The sequence below is a fragment of the Bufo bufo genome, chromosome 7 (genome assembly GCF_905171765.1).
Source record: "Bufo bufo chromosome 7, aBufBuf1.1, whole genome shotgun sequence".
NCBI classification, from domain to species: Eukaryota; Metazoa; Chordata; class Amphibia; order Anura; family Bufonidae; genus Bufo; species Bufo bufo.
In genome coordinates, this window is record NC_053395.1 from 109855657 (window position 1) to 109874967 (window position 19311).

Below are 19311 nucleotides of genomic sequence, written 5' to 3' on the forward strand. Positions count from 1 at the left end.
GTACTGTCCACAATTCATGGTAACGGCATTACCCCTGTCCCTGTGCGAGGTATCGCGGCAACGGTCCTCAAGCCCGATTGTATCGCCGACTACAATCGGTATATGGGAGGAGTTGATCTCTCTGATCAAGTCCTCAAGCCATATAATGCCATGCGCAAAACCCGGGCATGGTACAAAAAAGTTGCGGTCTACTTGGTGCAGGTTGCCATGTACAACTCTTTTGTGCTGTCCCGGAGCGCTGGCAACACAAGGACATTCCTTCAGTTATATGAGGCAGTCCTCAAGGCCCTGATCTTTTCGGACCGGAAAAGAGCAGGCCGGAGTACCTCGGGAACTGGAGGCGCCTGGATCGTCCCTGGCCAACACTTTCCATGTGTGGTCCCCCATACTAGAAAGAAGGGACGAACCCAAAAAAGGTGCAGAGTGTCTCACAGTAGGGGGATACGGAAGGACACCACTACTCAATGTGACACGTGCCCCGATCATCCGGGCCTCTGCATTATTGGTTGCTACAGGGAGTATCACACTTCCATGGAGTACTAAATTTATATCCCAATTTAGCCACTGACATCGGATAAAAAAAACTGGTCCTCAGACTTGAGAAAAATTGCGAAAATTTTTAAAAACTAAAATAATTAAATAAAAGTATACAAGTTAGGTATCTCCGCGTCGGTAATAATCTCCTTTATAAAAATACCCCATGTCCTAACCCCCCAGATTAACACGGTCCAAAAAAAAAAACCCAGCTATTTTTGGCACTTTTCCATTTCAATCCGTTTTTTCCGGTAAGAAAGCAAGGGTTAACAACCAAGGAAAACTTTATATTTATTACCCTGATATTGCAGTTTACAGAAACGCCACATTTGTGGTCGTATACTGCTGTATCAGTAAAAGGGAGGGCACAAAAGGAAAGGACCGACATGGTTTCTGGAAGGCCGATTTTGATGGCCTTTTTAATTGACACCATGTCCCTTTTTGAAGCCCCCCTAATGCCTCCCTAGAGTAAAAACTCCCTAAAAGTGACCCCATCTAAGAAACTACACCCCTCAAGGTATTTGAAACTGATTTTACAAACTTTATTAACCCTTTAGGTGTTCCTCAACAGTTAATGGCAAATGGAGATGAAATTTCAGAATTTCAATTTTTGGTAACCTTGCCTCACAAAAATGTAGAGCAACCAAAAATCATATGTACCCTAAAAATAGTCCCAACAAAACCGCCACCTTATCCTGTAGTTTCCAAAATGGGGTCACTTTTAGGGAGTTTCTACTCCAGGGGTGCATCAGGGGGGTTGAAACAGGACACGGTGTAAATAAACCGGTCCATAAAAATCAGCCCTCCAAAAACCACACAGCGCTCCTTTCCCTCTACGCCCTGCCGTATGGCTGTACGGCCGTACAGTAGTGTACGACCACATATGGGGTGTTTCTGTGAACGGCAGAGTCAGGGCAATAAAGATACAGTCTTGTTTGGCTGTTAACCCTTGCTTTGTTAGTGGTTAAAATGGAAAATTTGGCAAAAAAAATGAAATTCTCAAATTTTATCCCCATTTGCCAATAACTCTTGTGCAACACCTAAAGGGTTAACGACGTTTGTAAAATCAGTTTTGAATACCTTGAGGGGTGTAGTTTCTTAGATGGGGTCACGTTTGGGTTGTTTCTATTATGCAAGCCTCGCAAAGTGACTTCAGACCTGAACTGGTCCCTAAAAATTGGGATTTGCTTCTAAATTTCTAAGCCTTGTAACATACCCAAAAAATAAAATATCATTCCCAAAATGATCCAAACATGAAGTAGACATATAGGGAATGTAAAGTAATAACTATTTTTGGAGGTATTACTATGTATTATAGAAGTAGAGAAATTGAAACTTGGAAATTCGCAATTGTTTAAGAATTTTTGCTAAATTTGGTATTTTTTTATAAATAAAAATAAATTTTTTCGACTTCATTTTACCAGTGTCGTGAAGTACAATATGTGACGAAATAACAATCTCAGAATGGCTTGGATAAGTCAAAGCGTTTTAACCACCTCAGCTCCCCTAGCTTAAACACCCTTAATGACCAGACCACTTTTTACAATTCTGCACTACACTACTTTCACGGTTTATTGCTCGGTCATACAACTTACCACCCAAATAAATTTTACCTCCTTTTCTTCTCACTAATAGAGCTTTCATTTGGTGGTATTTCATTGCTGCTGACATTTTAACTTTTTTTGTTATTAATCGAAATTTACTGAAGTTTTTGCAAAAAAATGACATTTTTCACTTTCAGTTGTAAATAAAAAAAAAATAATAATGCATTTCTATATAAATTTTTCTCTAAATTTATTTTTCTACATGTCTTTGATTAAAAAAAATGCAATAAGTGTATTTATTGGTTTGGGTAAAAGTTATAGCGTTTACAAACTATGGTACAAAAATGTGAATTTCCGCATTTTGAAGCAGCTCTGACTTTCTGAGCACCTGTCATGTTTCCTGAGGTTCTACAATGCCCAGACAGTAGAAAAAACCCACAAGTGACCCCATTCCGGAAAGTAGACACCCTAAGGTATTCGCTGATGGGCATAGTGAGTTCATAGAACTTTATATTTTTTGTCACAAGTTAGTGGAAAATGATGATTTTTTTTCTTTTTTCTTTTTTTTTCTTACAAAGTCTCATATTCCACTAACTTGTAACAAAAAATAAAAACTTCCATGAACTCACTATGCCCATCACGAAATACCTTGGGGTGTCTTCTTTCCAAAATGGGGTCACTTGTGGGGTAGTTATACTGCCCTGGCATTTTAGGGGCCCTAATGCGTGAGAAGTAGTTTGAAATTCAAATGTGTAAAAAATGTCCTGTGAAATCCTAAAGGTGCTCTTTAGAATTTGGGCCTCTTTGCCCACCTAGGCTGCAAAAAAGTGTCACACATGTGGTATCGCCGTACTCAGGAGAAGTTGGGCAATGTGTTTTGGGGTGTCTTTTTACATATACCCATGCTGGGTGAGAGAAATATCTCTCTAAAAGACAACCTTTCCCATTTTTTTATACAAAGTTGTCATTTGACTGAGATATTTATCTCACCCAGCATGGGTATATGTAAAAAGACACCCCAAAACACATAGCCCTAATTCTCCTGAGTACGGCGATACCACATGTGTGACACTTTTTTGCAGCCTAGGTGCGCAAAGGGGCCCAAATTCCTTTTAGGAGGGCATTTTTAGACATTTGAATTCCAGACTTCTTCTCACGCTTTAGGGCCCCTAAAATGCCAGGGCAGTATAAATACCCCACATGTGACCCCATTTTGGAAAGAAGACACCCCAAGGTATTCCATGAAGGGCATGGCGAGTTCATAGAAGTTTTTTTTTTTGGCACAAGTTAGAGGAAATTGATTTTTTTTTTCTCACAAAATCTCACTTTCCGCTAACTTGTGACAAAAAGTTCAATCTTTCATGGACTCAATATGCCCCTCAGCGAATACCTTGGGGTGTCTTCTTTCCGAAATGGGGTCACTTGTGGGGTATTTATACTGCCCTGGCATTTTAGGGGCCCTAAAGCGTGAGAAGAAGTCTGGAATATAAATGTCTAAAATTTTTTACGCATTTGGATTCCGTGAGGGGTATGGTGAGTTCATGTGAGATTTAATTTTTTGTCACAAGTTAGTGGAATATGAGACTTTGTAAGAAAAAACAAAAACAAAAAAAATTTCTGCTAACTTGTGACAAAAAAAAAAATCTTCTATGAACTCGCCATGCCCCTCAAAAGTGATCTTTTTATATGGGGTGATCACCCCCCTGTAAGGCTCCATTCAGACGTCCGTATGTGTTTTGCGGATCCTTGGGTCCGCGGATACGCAAAACACATACTGATGTCTGAATGGAGCCTTACAGGGGGGTGATCAGGGAGTCTATATGGGGTGATTACCCCCCTGTAAGGCTCCATTCAGACGTCCATATGTGTTTTGTGGGTTCGCGGATCCGCAAAACACATACTGACGTCTGAATGGAGTCTATATGGGGTGATCACCCCCCTGTAAGGCTCCATTCAGACGTCCGTATGTGTTTTGCGGATCCGCAAAACACATACGGACGTCTGAATGGAGCCTTACAGGGGGGTGATCAGGGAGCCTAATATGGGGTGATCACCCCCCTGCCATTGATCACCCCCCTGTAAGCATCCATTCAGACGTCCGTATGCGTTTTGCGGATCCGCGCCTTACAGGGGGGTGATCAATGACAGGGGGGTGATCAGGGGTTAATAAGTGACGGGGGGGGGGGGGGGTGTAGTGTAGTGGTTATTGGTGCTACTTACAGAGCTGCCCCTGTCCTCTGGTGGTCGATCCAAGCAAAAGGGACCTCCAGAGGACTAGGTAGCAGGTATATTAGACGCTCCTGTGTGCGCGCGCGTTCACAGGAAATCTTGCGTCTCGCGAGATGACGCGCCGACGCGTGAAGGTGCCTGAATCGACCGCCTCCGGACCGCAATCCTGCGTTAGGCGGTCCGGAGGCGGTTAAAGTTATCACCACTTAAGTGACACTGGTCAGATTTGCAAAAAATGGCTTGGTCCTTAAGGTGAAATAAGGCTGTGTCCCAAAGGGGTTAAGGTCCACTTCCTCAGGCGTTCTGTAAGGGCTGTTTCACACGAGCGGATGCCGTGCGTGGCATCCGCTCCGTGAAAGAGTGCCAAGACCCGATGCAGACTGCAGAGGCACGGAGCATTAACATGACTGATAATGCTCCGTGCCTCTCTGTGACCTCTTTACTACGAAATCACAGTTGTCACGCATGGCATCCGCTCGTGTGAAACAGCCCTAACAGAAAATGTAACAGATTAGCAGGAAACTGTTCCCTTTGTTCTCTGATTTCTACCACACTGTTTCATGAACATACTGAATATCCAGCAGGCTGACAGTGCGAGCAAGATTATCTCCTGTTATTTTGGTTATCCATTTCTAGCTTTCATGTTCCTTTAACACCTTAGTGACAAAGCCTGTTTGGGCCTTAAAGCGGTTGTCTCTCTTCAGCAAATGGAATTTATCATATAGACAAAGTTAATTTAAGGCACTTACTAATGTATTATTATTATCCATATTGCTTCTTTTGCTGGCTTGATTCATTTTGCCATCAGATTTTTCAGCGGTGGCCGTGCTTATGCACTATAGATAAACACCCTGGCCTCTCTGGTGGCCGGGAGCGTGCATAGGCCAGTGCTTTTTCACTGTAGTGAGCAAAAGCATGGCACCGCTGCTGAATTACAGGTTGGTCATAACCCCTGGATACAAGTAATGTAAGAGACAGATATTTATTGTTCAACTTTGACAACTCGACAGCTGTGGCCTATTTAAATCATCGAGGAACGAGAATCCCTCACCTCTTTCAGTTAACAAGGGAAACTTTTAAGATGGCGGAAGAAAGGAGACTAATTCAGCTGTTCACTTTAAAGGGGTTTTCCGGGATTTTACTACTGATGACCTACCTTCAGGATACGTAATCAGTATCTGATCGGTGAGTCCGACACCTGGGATCCCCGCCGATCAGCTGTTTGAGAAGGCATCAGTGCTCCTGTGAGTGCCGCAACCTTCTATTTGCTTGCCAAGCACAGTGCCGTATATTGTATAGCGGCTGTGCTTAAGATCGCACTCAGCCCCTTTGACTTCAGCCAGAAGCTAGTTCTTCAAAGAAGTAGCTTAAAGTTTGTAAGGCCTTTTCAGTTTTCTTAGACAGGAATCCAGATCCGTTAAAACATCCCGACATGCCAGAAATGTTAAATTTTTTGCAAGCAGGGTTGGACCAGAAGAAACTCAAGGCAGCAACTTTGTAGGTGCAAGTGGCAGCACTTAGTTATTTTTATGACACCTGGTTAGCTGAGCACCCACCCTTCTTAGGGATCGGTGTTTGAGATCCTTTTCTTCTCTGATCCCCGCACTGGAGCCTTTTTCTCTCCTCTCTTAGGTGAGAGGAAAGAAAAAAGTTTACTGCCAGCAGCTCTGCTGCCTGCATTTCCGCTTGTAACGGTCTCTGACCTTTGCCCTTAGCTACTGTATTTTCAGTAGCTGAGGGCAGGGAGATATTGCGCTTACTTTTAGAGCTAACTTGGGCTGAAGTGCCGAACTAAAAAGAATATGCCCAAGGCCCCTTAGTGACTGCCATAAAAAAGTGTATGGGTGGTCACTAAGGGGTTAATGAGAGTTGTGAAATGCTCAGCAGTTTCTGTAACATCCATACAATGCAACAAAAATAGCTACGTTCATGTGTGGACAGTTTGTCATCTTTTTTTTGGAATGCTAAAGGGAACCCTCAATCTCTTGTCCATTGGTCCTTGAAGTGAAACTCCCACCTGTTAAATTTATGTAACTGTCAGTATGCCATAAATATCTCGAAAGGGAATAATCTTTTAAAGAGTAACTACAGAGGACAGCAACTAAACTCATAAAGGGGGAGGGGGGACATGATTAGCCTATACAAATATATAAACGGACCATACAAAAAATATCAAGGGAAGCTATTGTATTAAAACCCATCAACAAAACAAGGGGCCACTCCCTACGCCTGGAGAAAAAAAGATTCAGTCATAAGAAGCGAATACAGTAGATGGCTTCAAAAAAGGTTTAGATGACTTTTTTTTATTTTTTATAATTGTATATTTATTACTAACCTCTTCCGGACATAGGGCGTACAGGTACGCCCTTATGTCCTGGTACTTAAGGACACAGGGCGTACCTGTACGCCCTGTGTATTTTCGATCACCGCCGCGCGGCGATCGGAACCCTGTGCCTGCTCAAATCATTGAGCAGGCACCTGGGGCAAATGCGCCGGGGGGTCCTGTGACCCCCCCATGTATGCGATCGCAGAAAACCGCAGGTCAATTCAGACCTGCGGTTTTCTGCGTTTCCGGGTTATTTGGGTCTCTGAAGACCCGATAACCCGGAACAGGATGGTGATGGTAGTGTGATTTCACCCCACCAATCGCCATCCAGCGATCCTGAGAGGTGGTGTGACATCACCTCTCAGGATCGCCTCTGATTGGTCTGTGGGTGGTCCGGCGGCAGATTCAAATGATGCAAGCGCTCCTCTCCTTCTCCTTTTGTGTTCCGGAGTCGGAGGAGAGAGGAGCTGCCTGCACGTCGTCCATCGGTGCCAGCATCACCCGATCTGTGCCCCATACAGTGTAACGTCTCCTTGTGGCCGCCCCATACAGTGTAACGTCTCCTTGTGGCCGCCCCATACAGTGTAACGTCTCCTTGTGGCCGCCCCATACAGTGTAACGTCTCATTGTGGCCGCCCCATACAGTGTAACGTCTCCTTGTGGCCGCCCCATACAGTGTAATGTCTCCTTGTGGCTGCCCCATACAGTGTAATGTCTCCTTGTGGCTGCCCTCATACAGTATAATGTCTCCTTGTGGCTGCCCCCATACAGTATAATGTCTCCTTGTGGCCCCAAGTGTTTTTTTTTCTTCTAAATGGGCATTTATCGCGATATATATCGTTATCGCGATAAATTTCTTAATATCGTTATCGTGGGAATATTTTTGATATAGTCCAACCCTAGCGCATCGCACACCCCACCTCTGATCAACTTCGGATGGTTGATCAGCGGTTTTGAATTTTTTTTTCACATTTTTTGCCCTTTTTTTTTTTTTTTTTTTACTCTGTTAGTTTTAGGGTGAGTACGCGAAGACCCGTGCCCCCACACACACGCACACCAAATAAAGAGTTACACACACGCAGACACACACTCCCCTATGGCCCGCTGGACGTTCTCGGCCGAGGAGGCATACGCCCAGCTTGCCTCCGACTCCGAGAGTCCCAGTGAGGACGAGGATGACCCCACTTTCCTGTTGTCATCTGCGTCCTCCTCATCATCTAGCGATGATAATGAGCCCCCAAGGCGGAGACGCCGCCAGGCGGAGCAAGGGGACCGCCATGCTAGGGACCCTGTGGCCCACACTAGTACGAGCAGCTCTGGGGCTCGTACTGGTTTCCCGGCCCACCAGTTAAATCCACCGGAGCCCCCTGCCGGTGAACTTGTCTGGTGTAGCCCAGAGCGATACGAGCCCGTGATTCCTGATTTTGTAGGCCAATCAGGAATCCAGATTTCCACAGTGGGCTACACTGAATATTACTTTTTTTGTCATTTTTTCAGTGACCCACTGGTAAATCTGATGGTGGAGCAGACGAACCTGTACGCCCAACAGTTCATTGCTCAACACCCTGGCTCCTTTTTGGCCAGGCCCGGTGACTGGACGCCTGTCAGTGCAGCCGAAATGAGGACATTTTGGGGCCTCGTGCTGCATATGGGCCTGGTCAAGAAACCCAGTGTCAGGCATTACTGGAGTGGGGACGTCCTATACCAGACCCCACTTTACAGTACGGCCATGACACGGTTTGAGGCCATCCGGAAATGTCTGCATTATTCCGATAATGCAGCATGTCCCCCCCAAGGTGATCCTGCCCATGACAGTCTGTATAAGATACGGCCGGTCATCGATTACTTTTGGGCCAAATTCATGGAGGCCTATGTACCTGGAAGGGAGGTCGTGGTTGATGAGTCTCTCATTGCGTTCCAGGGGAGACTCCTTTTCCGCCAGAATGTGCCCTCCAAGTGGGCGAGGTATGGCATGAAGCTATACAAAATTTGTGAGAGTACCTCAGGGTACACTTACAAATTTCATGTATACGAGGGGCGAGATTCCCGGATTCAACCTCCAGAATGTCCCCCCACTCTGGGTGTTACCGGGAAACTTGTGTGGGAACTTATGTACCCACTGCTGGATAAGGGTTACCACCTTTACGTGGATAACTTTTATACCAGTATCCCCTTGTTCCAGTCCCTTGCCGCCAGATCCACGTCCGCTTGTGGGACCGTGCGGAAAAATCAACGCGGCCTCCCTGCCCACCCCCTCCAGGTACCTATCCCAGGGGTGAGACCCGTGCCCTTACCACTGGAAGCCTGTTGCTGGACAAGAGGGATGTCCTTGTACTGTCCACAATTCATGGTAACGGCATCACCCCTGTCCCTGTGCGAGGTACCACGGCAACGGTCCTCAAGCCCGATTGTATCGTCGACTACAATCGGTATATAGGAGGAGTTGATCTCTCTGATCAAGTCCTCAAGCCATATAACGCCATGCGCAAAACCCGGGCATGGTACAAAAAAGTTGCGGTCTACTTGGTACAGGTTTTCATGTACAACTCTTTTGTGCTGTCCCGGAGCGCTGGCAACACAGGGACATTCCTTCAGCTCTATGAGGCAGTCCTCAAGGCCCTGATCTTTTCGGACCGGGAAAGAGCAGGCCGGAGTACCTCGGGAACTGTAGGCGCCCCGGATCGTCCCTGGCCAACACTTTCCAGGTGTGGTCCCCCATACTGGAAAGAAGGGACGAACCCATAAAAAGTACAGGGTGTGTCGCAGGAGGGGGATACGGAAGGACACCACTACTCAGTGCGACACGTGCCCCGATCATCCGGGCCTCTGCATTGACGGTTGCTTCAGGGAGTATCACACTTCCATGGAGTACTAAATTTATATCCCAATTTAGCACTGACATCGGATAAAAAAAACTGGTTCTCAGACTTGAGATACCCAAAAAAACCAAAAATAATTTATTAAAAGTAGACATATTAGGTATTACCGCGTCGGTAATAATCTCCTCTATAAAAATACCCCATGACCTAACCCCACAGATTAACACGATCCAGAAAAAAAAAAAAAGCTGCAATAATTATTATTTTTGTCACCTTACATGATAAAAAGTTTAATAGCAAGCGATCAAAAAGTCATATAGTCCCCAACATAGTGCCAATAAAACCGTCCGCTCATCCCGCAAAAAATGAGCCCCCACATAAGATAATTGGTTAAAAAAAAATTAATAAATGACACTTAGACTCTAGTGAGGCAAAAAAAAATTATTAGGTATCGCCGCGTCCGTAAGAATCTCCTCTATAAAAATATCCCATGACCTAACACCCCAGATTAACACGGTCAAAAAAAAAAAAAACTGTGCCAAAACCGCTATTTTTGGCACTTTTCCATTTCAATCCGTTTTTTCCGATAACAAAACAAGGGTTAACAACCAAACAAAAGTTAATATTTATTACCCTGATACTGCAGTTTACAGAAATGCCACATTTGTGGTCGTAAACTGCTGTATCAGTAAAAGGGAGGCCGCAAAAGGAAAGGACCGACATGGTTTCTGGAAATCCGATTTTGATGGCCTTTTTTTTATTGACACCATGTCCCTTTTGAAGCCCCCCTGAAGCCCCCCTAGAGTAAAAACTCCCTAAAAGTGACCCCATCTAAGAAACTACACCCCTCAAGGTATTCAAAACTGATTATACAAACTTTATTAACCCTTTAGGTGTTCCTCAACAGTTAATGGCAAATGGAGATGAAATTTCTGAATTTCAATTTTTGGTAACCTTGCCTCACAAAAATGTAATATAGAGCAACCAAAAATCATATTTACCCTAAAAATAGTCCCCAAAAAATGCCACCTTATCCTGTAGTTTCCAAAATGGGGTCACTTTTAGGAAGTTTCTACTCCAGGGGTGCATCAGGAGGGTTGAAACAGGACATGGTGTAAATAAACCGGTCCATAAAAATCAGCCCTCCAAAAACCAAACGGCGCACCTTTCCCTCTACGCCCCACTGTGTGGCCATACAGTAGAAAATTAGGCAAAAAAATGAAATTCTCAAATTTCATCCACATTTGCCAATAACTCTTGTGCAACACCTAAAGGGTTAACGACGTATGTAAAATCAGTTTTGAATACCTTGAGGGGTGTAGTTTCTTAGATGGGGTCACTTTTAGGGAGTTTTTACTCTAGGGGTGCATCAGGGGGGCTTCAAATGGGACATGGTGTAAATAAACCAGTCCAGCAAAATCTGCCTTCCAAAAACCAAACGGCGCACCTTTCACTCTACGCCCCTCTGTGTGGCCGTACAGTAGTTTACGGCCACATATGCAGTGTTTCTGTAAACGGCAGAGTCAGGGCAATAAAGATACAGTCTTGTTTGGCTGTTAACCCTTGCTTTGTTAGTGGAAAAAATGGTTTAAAATGGAAAATTAGGCCAAAAAATTAAATTCGCTAATTTCATCCCCATTTGCCAATAACTCTTGTGCAACACCTAAAGGGTTAACGAAGTTAGTAAAATCAGTTTTGAATACCTTGAGGGGTGTCGTTTATAGAGTGGGGTCATTTTTGGGTGATTTATATTATGTAAGCCTCGCAAAGTGACTTCAGACCTGTAGTGGTCCCTAAAAATTGGTTTTTTGTAAATTTCAGAAAAATTTCAAGATTTGCTTCTAAACTTCTAAGCCTCGTAACATCCCCAAAAAATAAAATATCATTCCCAAAATAATTCAAACATGAAGTAGACATATGGGGAATGTAAAGTCATCACAGTTTTTGGGGGTATTACTATGTATTACAGAAGTAGAGAAACTGAAACTTTGAAATTTGCTAATTTTTCCAAATTTTTGGTAAATTAAGTATTTTTTTATGCAAAAAAAAAATTTTTTTTTACTTAATTTTACCAGTGTCCTGAAGTACAATATGTGAAGAAAAAACTGTCTCAGAATGGCCTGGATAAGTCAAAGCGTTTTAAAGTTTTAAAGTTATCACCACTTAAAGTGACACTGGTCAGATTTACAAAAAATGGCCTGGTCCTAAGGTGAAATAAGGCTGTGTCCTTAAGGGGTTAAATAAAACAGAAATGAAAGTACACTTTTACAATAGACTAATGCACAAAAGTACAAAGTAAGGATGAAACATGAAATACATCACATACATATTGAATGAGCGTTTGTATCACTTGATAATAGTCAGTGATGGAAAATGAGAGACCGAGCAGAAATAAAGCAATAAAGTGAACTAATGGAGACTGTGTCTATCTGTAATCAGTCCGAAGAAGGACTACTAAGCAGTGTATCCTAAACAAAAAGACATCAGGTAGTAGCGGGAGAGCCTTAAAGACCCAAAAGCCCGGAGCTTCTCAGCCAATAATGCTTAACCTAACAAATACCCAACAGACAAGACAAATAACATAGACAAAGACATAATGATGGGGCGGGGGAACATTCCTTTCACATGAGGTCGTCAAGGTTGCCTAGTGGCCCAGTAATTATCCCATAGGTCCCATATGGCGTTAAAGAGTGCCATTTTGTCCTGAAACATAGCAGTGGAGTACTCCATTGTTCGGACCTCCATCACCCTAGCATACAAATCAGAGACCCGTGGTGGTTCGGAGCTTTTCCAAGCTCTGGAGATTAGAGAACGAGCTTCTGTTAGTATCAATAGCAATAGCTTGAGTGCGTGTTTTTTTAACTTGGATGGGGACCACATTGAGCAGGAAGGACATAGGATCAGGTCGGATTTAATTCCAAAGATATCACTACTCCGTTCCAGTAGGGGCATATCTTGGGACAGTCCCAAAAAATATGAGGCAATGTACCCCTATGTAAGCCGCATCTCCAGAAATCACCCGGGACTACTGAATTCATTCTATGGAGGAGGTCAGGAGTGTGATACCAGTACATTAAGATTTTATATTGGTTCTCCTGATGAAGTACCGACATAGAGGATTTTGCTGCCCTCCGCCATATAAGGTGCCAGAGTGAGTCTGGTAAGGCCCTCTCCAGATATTCCTCCCACCGCACCATGTAGGAATGCCTTTGAACCCGATCAGGGAAGGGAGTCAGCAATATGAAGTAAATCTCAGAAATTAGACCTTTCGCATGTACCCCTTCCTTGCAAAGGCGTTCAAAGGGAGTCGGAAGGGAAACTGTGACCCCTGTAAAAATGGACTGGGCGAAGTGACTAATCTGGATATAAAAGAAGTTGGAGGGGGGGGGGGGAGAGATCATATTTGGTCTGCAGGGAAGAAAACGGCAGAAGGTCCCCAGTGAAGGGGTCCACAATATCAGCAAACCGAAACACCCCCCGCTGAAACCATGGTCTCGTTGTGGACGTGGTAAGACTAGCAGGGAGCGTGGGGTGATGTAAGAAGGAGGTCATGGCGGAGTGATTCCAGAGGGAATTTGCTACTGCACTGCTGCCAGATGTGTCTGGTACAAGCCATGGGCCCTAGGAGATCCTTGACTGGCAGAGTCCTGTCAGGTCCGGACCATAGCATGGAGTTAGGATGTACAGGAGCTAGCCAGAGTCTTTCTACCTGCTTCCAGACAGAGTATGGGTGCAAGGAAGCCCAGGCTGTGACAGAAGGTAGCTGGGCCGCCAAGTAATATTTGGACAGATCCGGGACCCCTAGACCACCCTGGTGCCTACTAGATAGAAGGACCGCAGGATTCTATGCCGCCTTTCCGCCCATATGAATCTAAGGAGGTGAGATTGAGTGGATCTCAGATCTTTAAGGGGAACTTTAATCGGTAAGGTCTCAAAAAGATACAGAAGCCTGGGCAAGATCGTCATTTTAGTCGCAGCAATACGCCCCATGAGAGAGAGTGGGAGAGGATGCCACTTATCTAGAAGACCCCTAATCTCAGCATATATACGTGGGAAATTAGCATTGTAAAGCTCCCCATATCGGGGAGTGAGGTCAACACCCAAATATCGCAGTGAGTCCGTCTTCCAATGGAAAGGAAAGTTAACCCTGAGAGAGCCCAGGGCCGTCTGAGAAAGATTAACAGGGAGGGCCTCAGTTATATGGGTGTTGACCTTATACCCCCAGAGTCGACCAAACTTCTGTAGGATGGAGTGGAGGTTTGGTAGGGAGATGTGAAGCTTGGTAAGGGTAAGAAGGATATCGTCTGCATATAGCGATAGCTTAAACTCCCTGTCCTTGACCATAACACCTCTGATGTCTGGGCAAGCCCTGATCTTGGCCGCCAGGGGTTCGATACACATGGCAAAAAGTAGGAGAGATAGGGGGCAATCTTGCCTCGGCCCATTAGCAATGCGTATGGGTCGAGATTGAGCATGAGGTAGTCTGATCGTCGCTGTGGGGGAGGAGTATAGGCTATGAATGGCCCTAACGAAGGGACCAGAAAGGCCATAAGCCTGCAGGGTAGCAAAGAGGAAAGGCCAACCTAAAGGGTCGAATGCCTTTTCTGCATCTACACTAAGAAATAATGCCTCCTCACCCGAGCGAGATATCACATCTAGCAAGTCAATGTTTCTTCGTGTGTGGTCGGCCCCCTGACGGCCCGGGACAAATCCCACTTGGTCTTTATGAATCAAAGAGGGGAGAAAGACGTTTAGTCAGGAAGCTAGGACTTTGGTGTAAATCTTAAGGTCTGAGTTAAGTAGGAAAATGGGCCTATAGTTATGGCATTCGTGAGGATCTTTCCCAGGTTTCGGAATCATCGTGAGATACGAGTGAGACATTGGGGCAGGTACTGCGTTGCCAGCTAGAAAATGATTGCATAGGGTTACTAAGTGAGGGATTAGTTCAGTCCTAAAGGTTTTATAATATTTGTACGAAAAGCCATCAGGCCCTTTACCCTCAGGTAGATGTTCCACCACTTCCCCAATCTCTTCCGGCGTGATCGGACTATTAAGGGCGGCAAGGTCGGAAGTCGATAGGGTAGGAAGGTGACAGGATACCAAATAAGACCGGAGTGTACTATCTCTCAGTCCCTCATCTGTGGGGAGGTCGGAGGGTAAATTGTACAGGGAAGAGTAATAGGTCGAGAACCTCTCCGCTATCACCCTGGGGTCATAGTGGATTGTTCCGTCAGCCCCTCTAATAGCACTCGGACCCGTTTGGGAGTTATGATTCCTGAGTTGTCTGGCCAGCAAAGTGTGGGGCTTGTTCCCCCAAGCATAATACTGCAGTCGTGTGTAAAGTAATAACTTGCTGGCACGACCTAAAGCTAGACTCTTCAATTGGGCCCTAGTATCAACAATTTGTCTCAGTGTGCAGCGCGAGGGGTGAGCAGCCATATTTTCTTCTAGTGTTTGCAAGGAAGGGGTACTGCCGAATCTGACTCCATTAGCCACGTGGGACGCCATTGTGTGCTTTAGTCAGACGGCAATTGCAAGTGTGATTTCCATTTTTGCCATACAGGGGATATTGACTGAATACATTGCTATAATTGAAAAAATAATCGAAAGCAAATATCGAATTTCAGTCCGGACATTTATTCGAAGATTTATTCGATTTAAATTAATCTTTACACTGTCGATCATTCCAACATTGAATTGCCATCGATTTTATATTTAATCAGGACATATCCTTTTATCCAAGTTGCACAAAGTATCTTTTTGTATGCCATCGCATATCTAGCCATTCATTTATGCTCTTAATCTGAATATTTTTAACATTGTATTTTTATTGTGTATTTTGGTATATTGTTATATTATTTTACCTTTTGGATCTATATATTGGTGTAATAAATATATTATTTTGAATAGTCTTTGTGTGGTCCATTGGGAGAGTGCTCAGCCTCTCTATATACAACGTACGTTTTCAGATGTTCGTGGAGTTCCTCCCTAATGATAGGCTGTTTCAGGAGGGAGTCATTAAGTCTCCAGTGGCAATGGCGAACATGGCCCGACTCACTACTAATGTCCACTAGTACAGGAGCATGGTCTGACCAGGTGATTTGGCCCATGTCCGCTCCTTCCAATAATCTGAGGGTCGAAATGGTACCAAAGAGGTAATCAATACGGGTGTGTGAACCATGTGGGGCAGAGTAAAAGGAGAAGGACCTATCAGTTGGATAAGTGAGACGCCAGAGGTCATACAGGGAGTATTTCCGCATTAGTTTACGAAAGTCCCTGGCTGAGCGCTGCTGTGTCGAGTGTATTGGTATGCCCGGGAGGTAGATGACTTTTTAATTCAAAATAACATTGAGGCTTATGCCAATGTATAGAAATCTTGTTCTATGCACCCTTTCTCTTTGGCCCAACCCCTTTTTAAAAGGAAGATGGACATTGATCCAGGGATCGATCCGTGCATCAATATAGCAGGATTACAGGTTGGGCTTGATGGACTTTTGTCTTTTTCCAACAACTACCGTATGTTTTGATTTTGTCTACAGTCTCTCGCTCAGCAGCGAGGAGAAGCTGCGCTCGACTAAGCGCTTCTGACCCCTCGTTCTAGCGCATCAGAGCTGAGACCCACACCAATCAACACTTCTGATATGTCCCTGTGACATATCAAAAATTAAAAAAAAATGTACTCTTTAAATATTTTCTTTATAATGCCCCACAGGAGTTATACAATGTGACAATGTGGCTGTTGAATGTGCAATGTCATGTTAAAACATTGTAGGAGGTTATGTTGATCTAGATGTGTTTTTTTTTTTCTCTCTCTCTAACGGTTTGTTACTGTGCTTAGTTCTTTTATACCTGAACATCCCTATCAACATCCCATTAAATTCTGCAAATAGGAAACCAATATTGTAACAATTTTTTTATTTTTCAGCGGGTATACAGACAGCAGCCTAACAGCAACATTTACTTTCTCACAGAGCAATCAAGAACACTTAGTGAGTGCAAAAGTAAGTAAAAGAATGTTTTTTATTTTTATTTTTTTTGTTCTTCTGTAAAAAGAAAAAAAAAAAAAAAATGACCGTGTGATTTCAATCACATTTTTATGTTAGGCTACTTTCACACTTGCGGCAGGGTGATCCGGCAAGCAGTTCAGTCGCCGGAATTGGCTGCCGAACATTACCGGACATTTTTCATGCAACGGATCCGTCGTTCCGTCGACGGAAATTCAAGCCGGATCCGTCAATCCGTTTCATACCGTAGACTGTTTTTGAAGGATCCGTCGTAATAGCGGATCCGTCTATTCCGTTTTCTTCAGTTTTTAAACGGAAAGAGGGATCCGGTATTCAAATTTTAGAGATGAAAGAGATGCAATCTGGTATGCAAATACTACAGTGGCTATAAAAGACAACTGAAGGTCACTTACCACTCAGAAGCTCCCTCTGAAGATTGCAAAGATGATGCCGGACCATATTCGTTTTGGATTTCAGGCCCTAATCCTAGTTTCACGCTGGAGGAGACGTCTTCGAGCCAGACGACGTCGTAATCGTCGCTATTGGGTGCATCCTATAACCTCTGCAAGAATAAGAAGGGGAGTTTTTGAAACTCTGTTTCCTGAATTGAGGGATTATCCAGAATATTTTTTTTTTTTATTACTTACGGATGACCGTAGAAAGTTTTGATGATGTGTTACAACGTGTGTCACCTCACATTCAAAGACAAGACACCACTTTCCGCCGCTGTGTTTCCCCAGCAGAATGCCTATTGCTGACCATAAGGTAAAGAACATACTTATTATATAGTGTTAAATTTATTTTGAGTATACATTTTTTACGGATGATATTTTAGGATTTAGTGTGACACCATAAATGTTTTTGAACCCAAATTTGCTCTGTTATTCTGGCATCACTGTACAAAGTGCATAATTTTGGCCACAAATGATGCTCAGCATTATTATTTTGACTTCTACATCTTGTATGCTAAAGTTTTCATCCATATAATGGTCATTAACGATGTTGAATGAACTGTGATCAATATTGGTCACCATGGAGAGCAAACCTTTATCGTTGCTTTTTAAAAAAAAATTATATTGGCCGCATAAAAAATCTTGATCAAACAAAAGAATGGAAATAAGGTCCCATAGAATTGCGTCCGATTGATGTACCTAGTATATTATGTTTTTTGAAAATGTTTTTACTGTGATCACTATATATATATATATATATATATATATATATATATATATATATATATATATATATATATATATATATAATATATATACACAGGGAGTGCAGAATTATTAGGCAAGTTGTATTTTTGAGGATTAATTTTATTATTGAACAACAACCATGTTCTCAATGAACCCAAAAAACTCATTAATATCAAAGCTGAATATTTTTGGAAGTAGTTTTTAGTTTGTTTTTAGTTTTAGCTATTTTAGGGGGATATCTGTGTGTGCAGGTGACTATTACTGTGCATAATTATTAGGCAACTTAACAAAAAACTAATATATACCCATTTCAATTATTTATTTTTACCAGTGAAACCAATATAACATCTCAACATTCACAAATTTATATTTCTGACATTCAAAAACAAAACAAAAACAAATCAGTGACCAATATAGCCACCTTTCTTTGCAAGGACACTCAAAAGCCTGCCATCCATGGATTCTGTCAGTGTTTTGATCTGTTCACCATCAACATTGCGTGCAGCAGCAACCACAGCCTCCCCGACACTGTTCAGAGAGGTGTACTGTTTTCCCTCCTTGTAAATCTCACATTTGATGATGGACCACAGGTTCTCAATGGGGTTCAGATCAGGTGAACAAGGAGGCCATGTCATTAGATTTTCTTCTTTTATACCCTTTCTTGCCAGCCACGCTGTGGAGTACTTGGACGCGTGTGATGGAGCATTGTCCTGCATGAAAATCATGTTTTTCTTGAAGGATGCAGACTTCTTCCTGTACCACTGCTTGAAGAAGGTGTCTTCCAGAAACTGGCAGTAGGACTGGGAGTTGAGCTTGACTCCATCCTCAACCCGAAAAGGCCCCACAAGCTCATCTTTGATGATACCAGCCCAAACCAGTACTCCACCTCCACCTTGCTGGCGTCTGAGTCGGACTGGAGCTCTCTGCCCTTTACCAATCCAGCCATGGGCCCATCCATCTGGCCCATCAAGACTCACTCTCATTTCATCAGTCCATAAAACCTTAGAAAAATCAGTCTTGAGATATTTCTTGGCCCAGTCTTGACGTTTCAGCTTGTGTGTCTTGTTCAGTGGTGGTCGTCTTTCAGCCTTTCTTACCTTGGCCATGTCTCTGAGTATTGCACACCTTGTGCTTTTGGGCACTCCAGTGATGTTGAAACTCTGAAATATGGCCAAACTGGTGGCAAGTGGCATCTTGGCAGCTGCACGCTTGACTTTTCTCAGTTCATGGGCAGTTATTTTGCGCCTTGGTTTTTCCACACGCTTCTTGCGACCCTGTTGACTATTTTGAATGAAACGCTTGATTGTTCGATGATCACGCTTCAGAAGCTTTGCAATTTTAAGAGTGCTGCATCCCTCTGCAAGATATCTCACTATTTTTGACTTTTCTGAGCCTGTCAAGTCCTTCTTTTGACCAATTTTGCCAAAGGAAAGGAAGTTGCCTAATAATTATGCACACCTAATATAGGGTGTTGATGTCATTAGACCACACCCCTTCTCATTACAGAGATGCACATCACCTAATATGCTTAATTGGTAGTAGGCTTTCGAGCCTATACAGCTTGGAGTAAGACAACATGCATAAAGAGGATGATGTGGTCAAAATACTCATTTGCCTAATAATTCTGCACGCAGTGTAGATATATATATATATATA

At 43.5% G+C, this 19311-nt stretch overlaps 1 protein-coding gene across 3 annotated transcripts in view; it reads left to right on the plus strand.

The window, feature by feature from the left end:
• The window catches only part of LOC121009054 (asparagine synthetase domain-containing protein 1-like), a 205873-nt gene that overhangs the window by 99736 nt on the left and 86826 nt on the right, over window positions 1–19311 (plus strand). For 2 of the 3 annotated variants that reach the window (XM_040441980.1, XM_040441978.1), the window contains one exon: window positions 16378–16453. In XM_040441980.1, coding sequence (XP_040297914.1) covers window positions 16378–16453 — 76 coding nt within the window. The remainder of the gene's footprint in view (window positions 1–16377; window positions 16454–19311) is intronic. The other variant, XM_040441979.1, reaches the window with a different exon arrangement.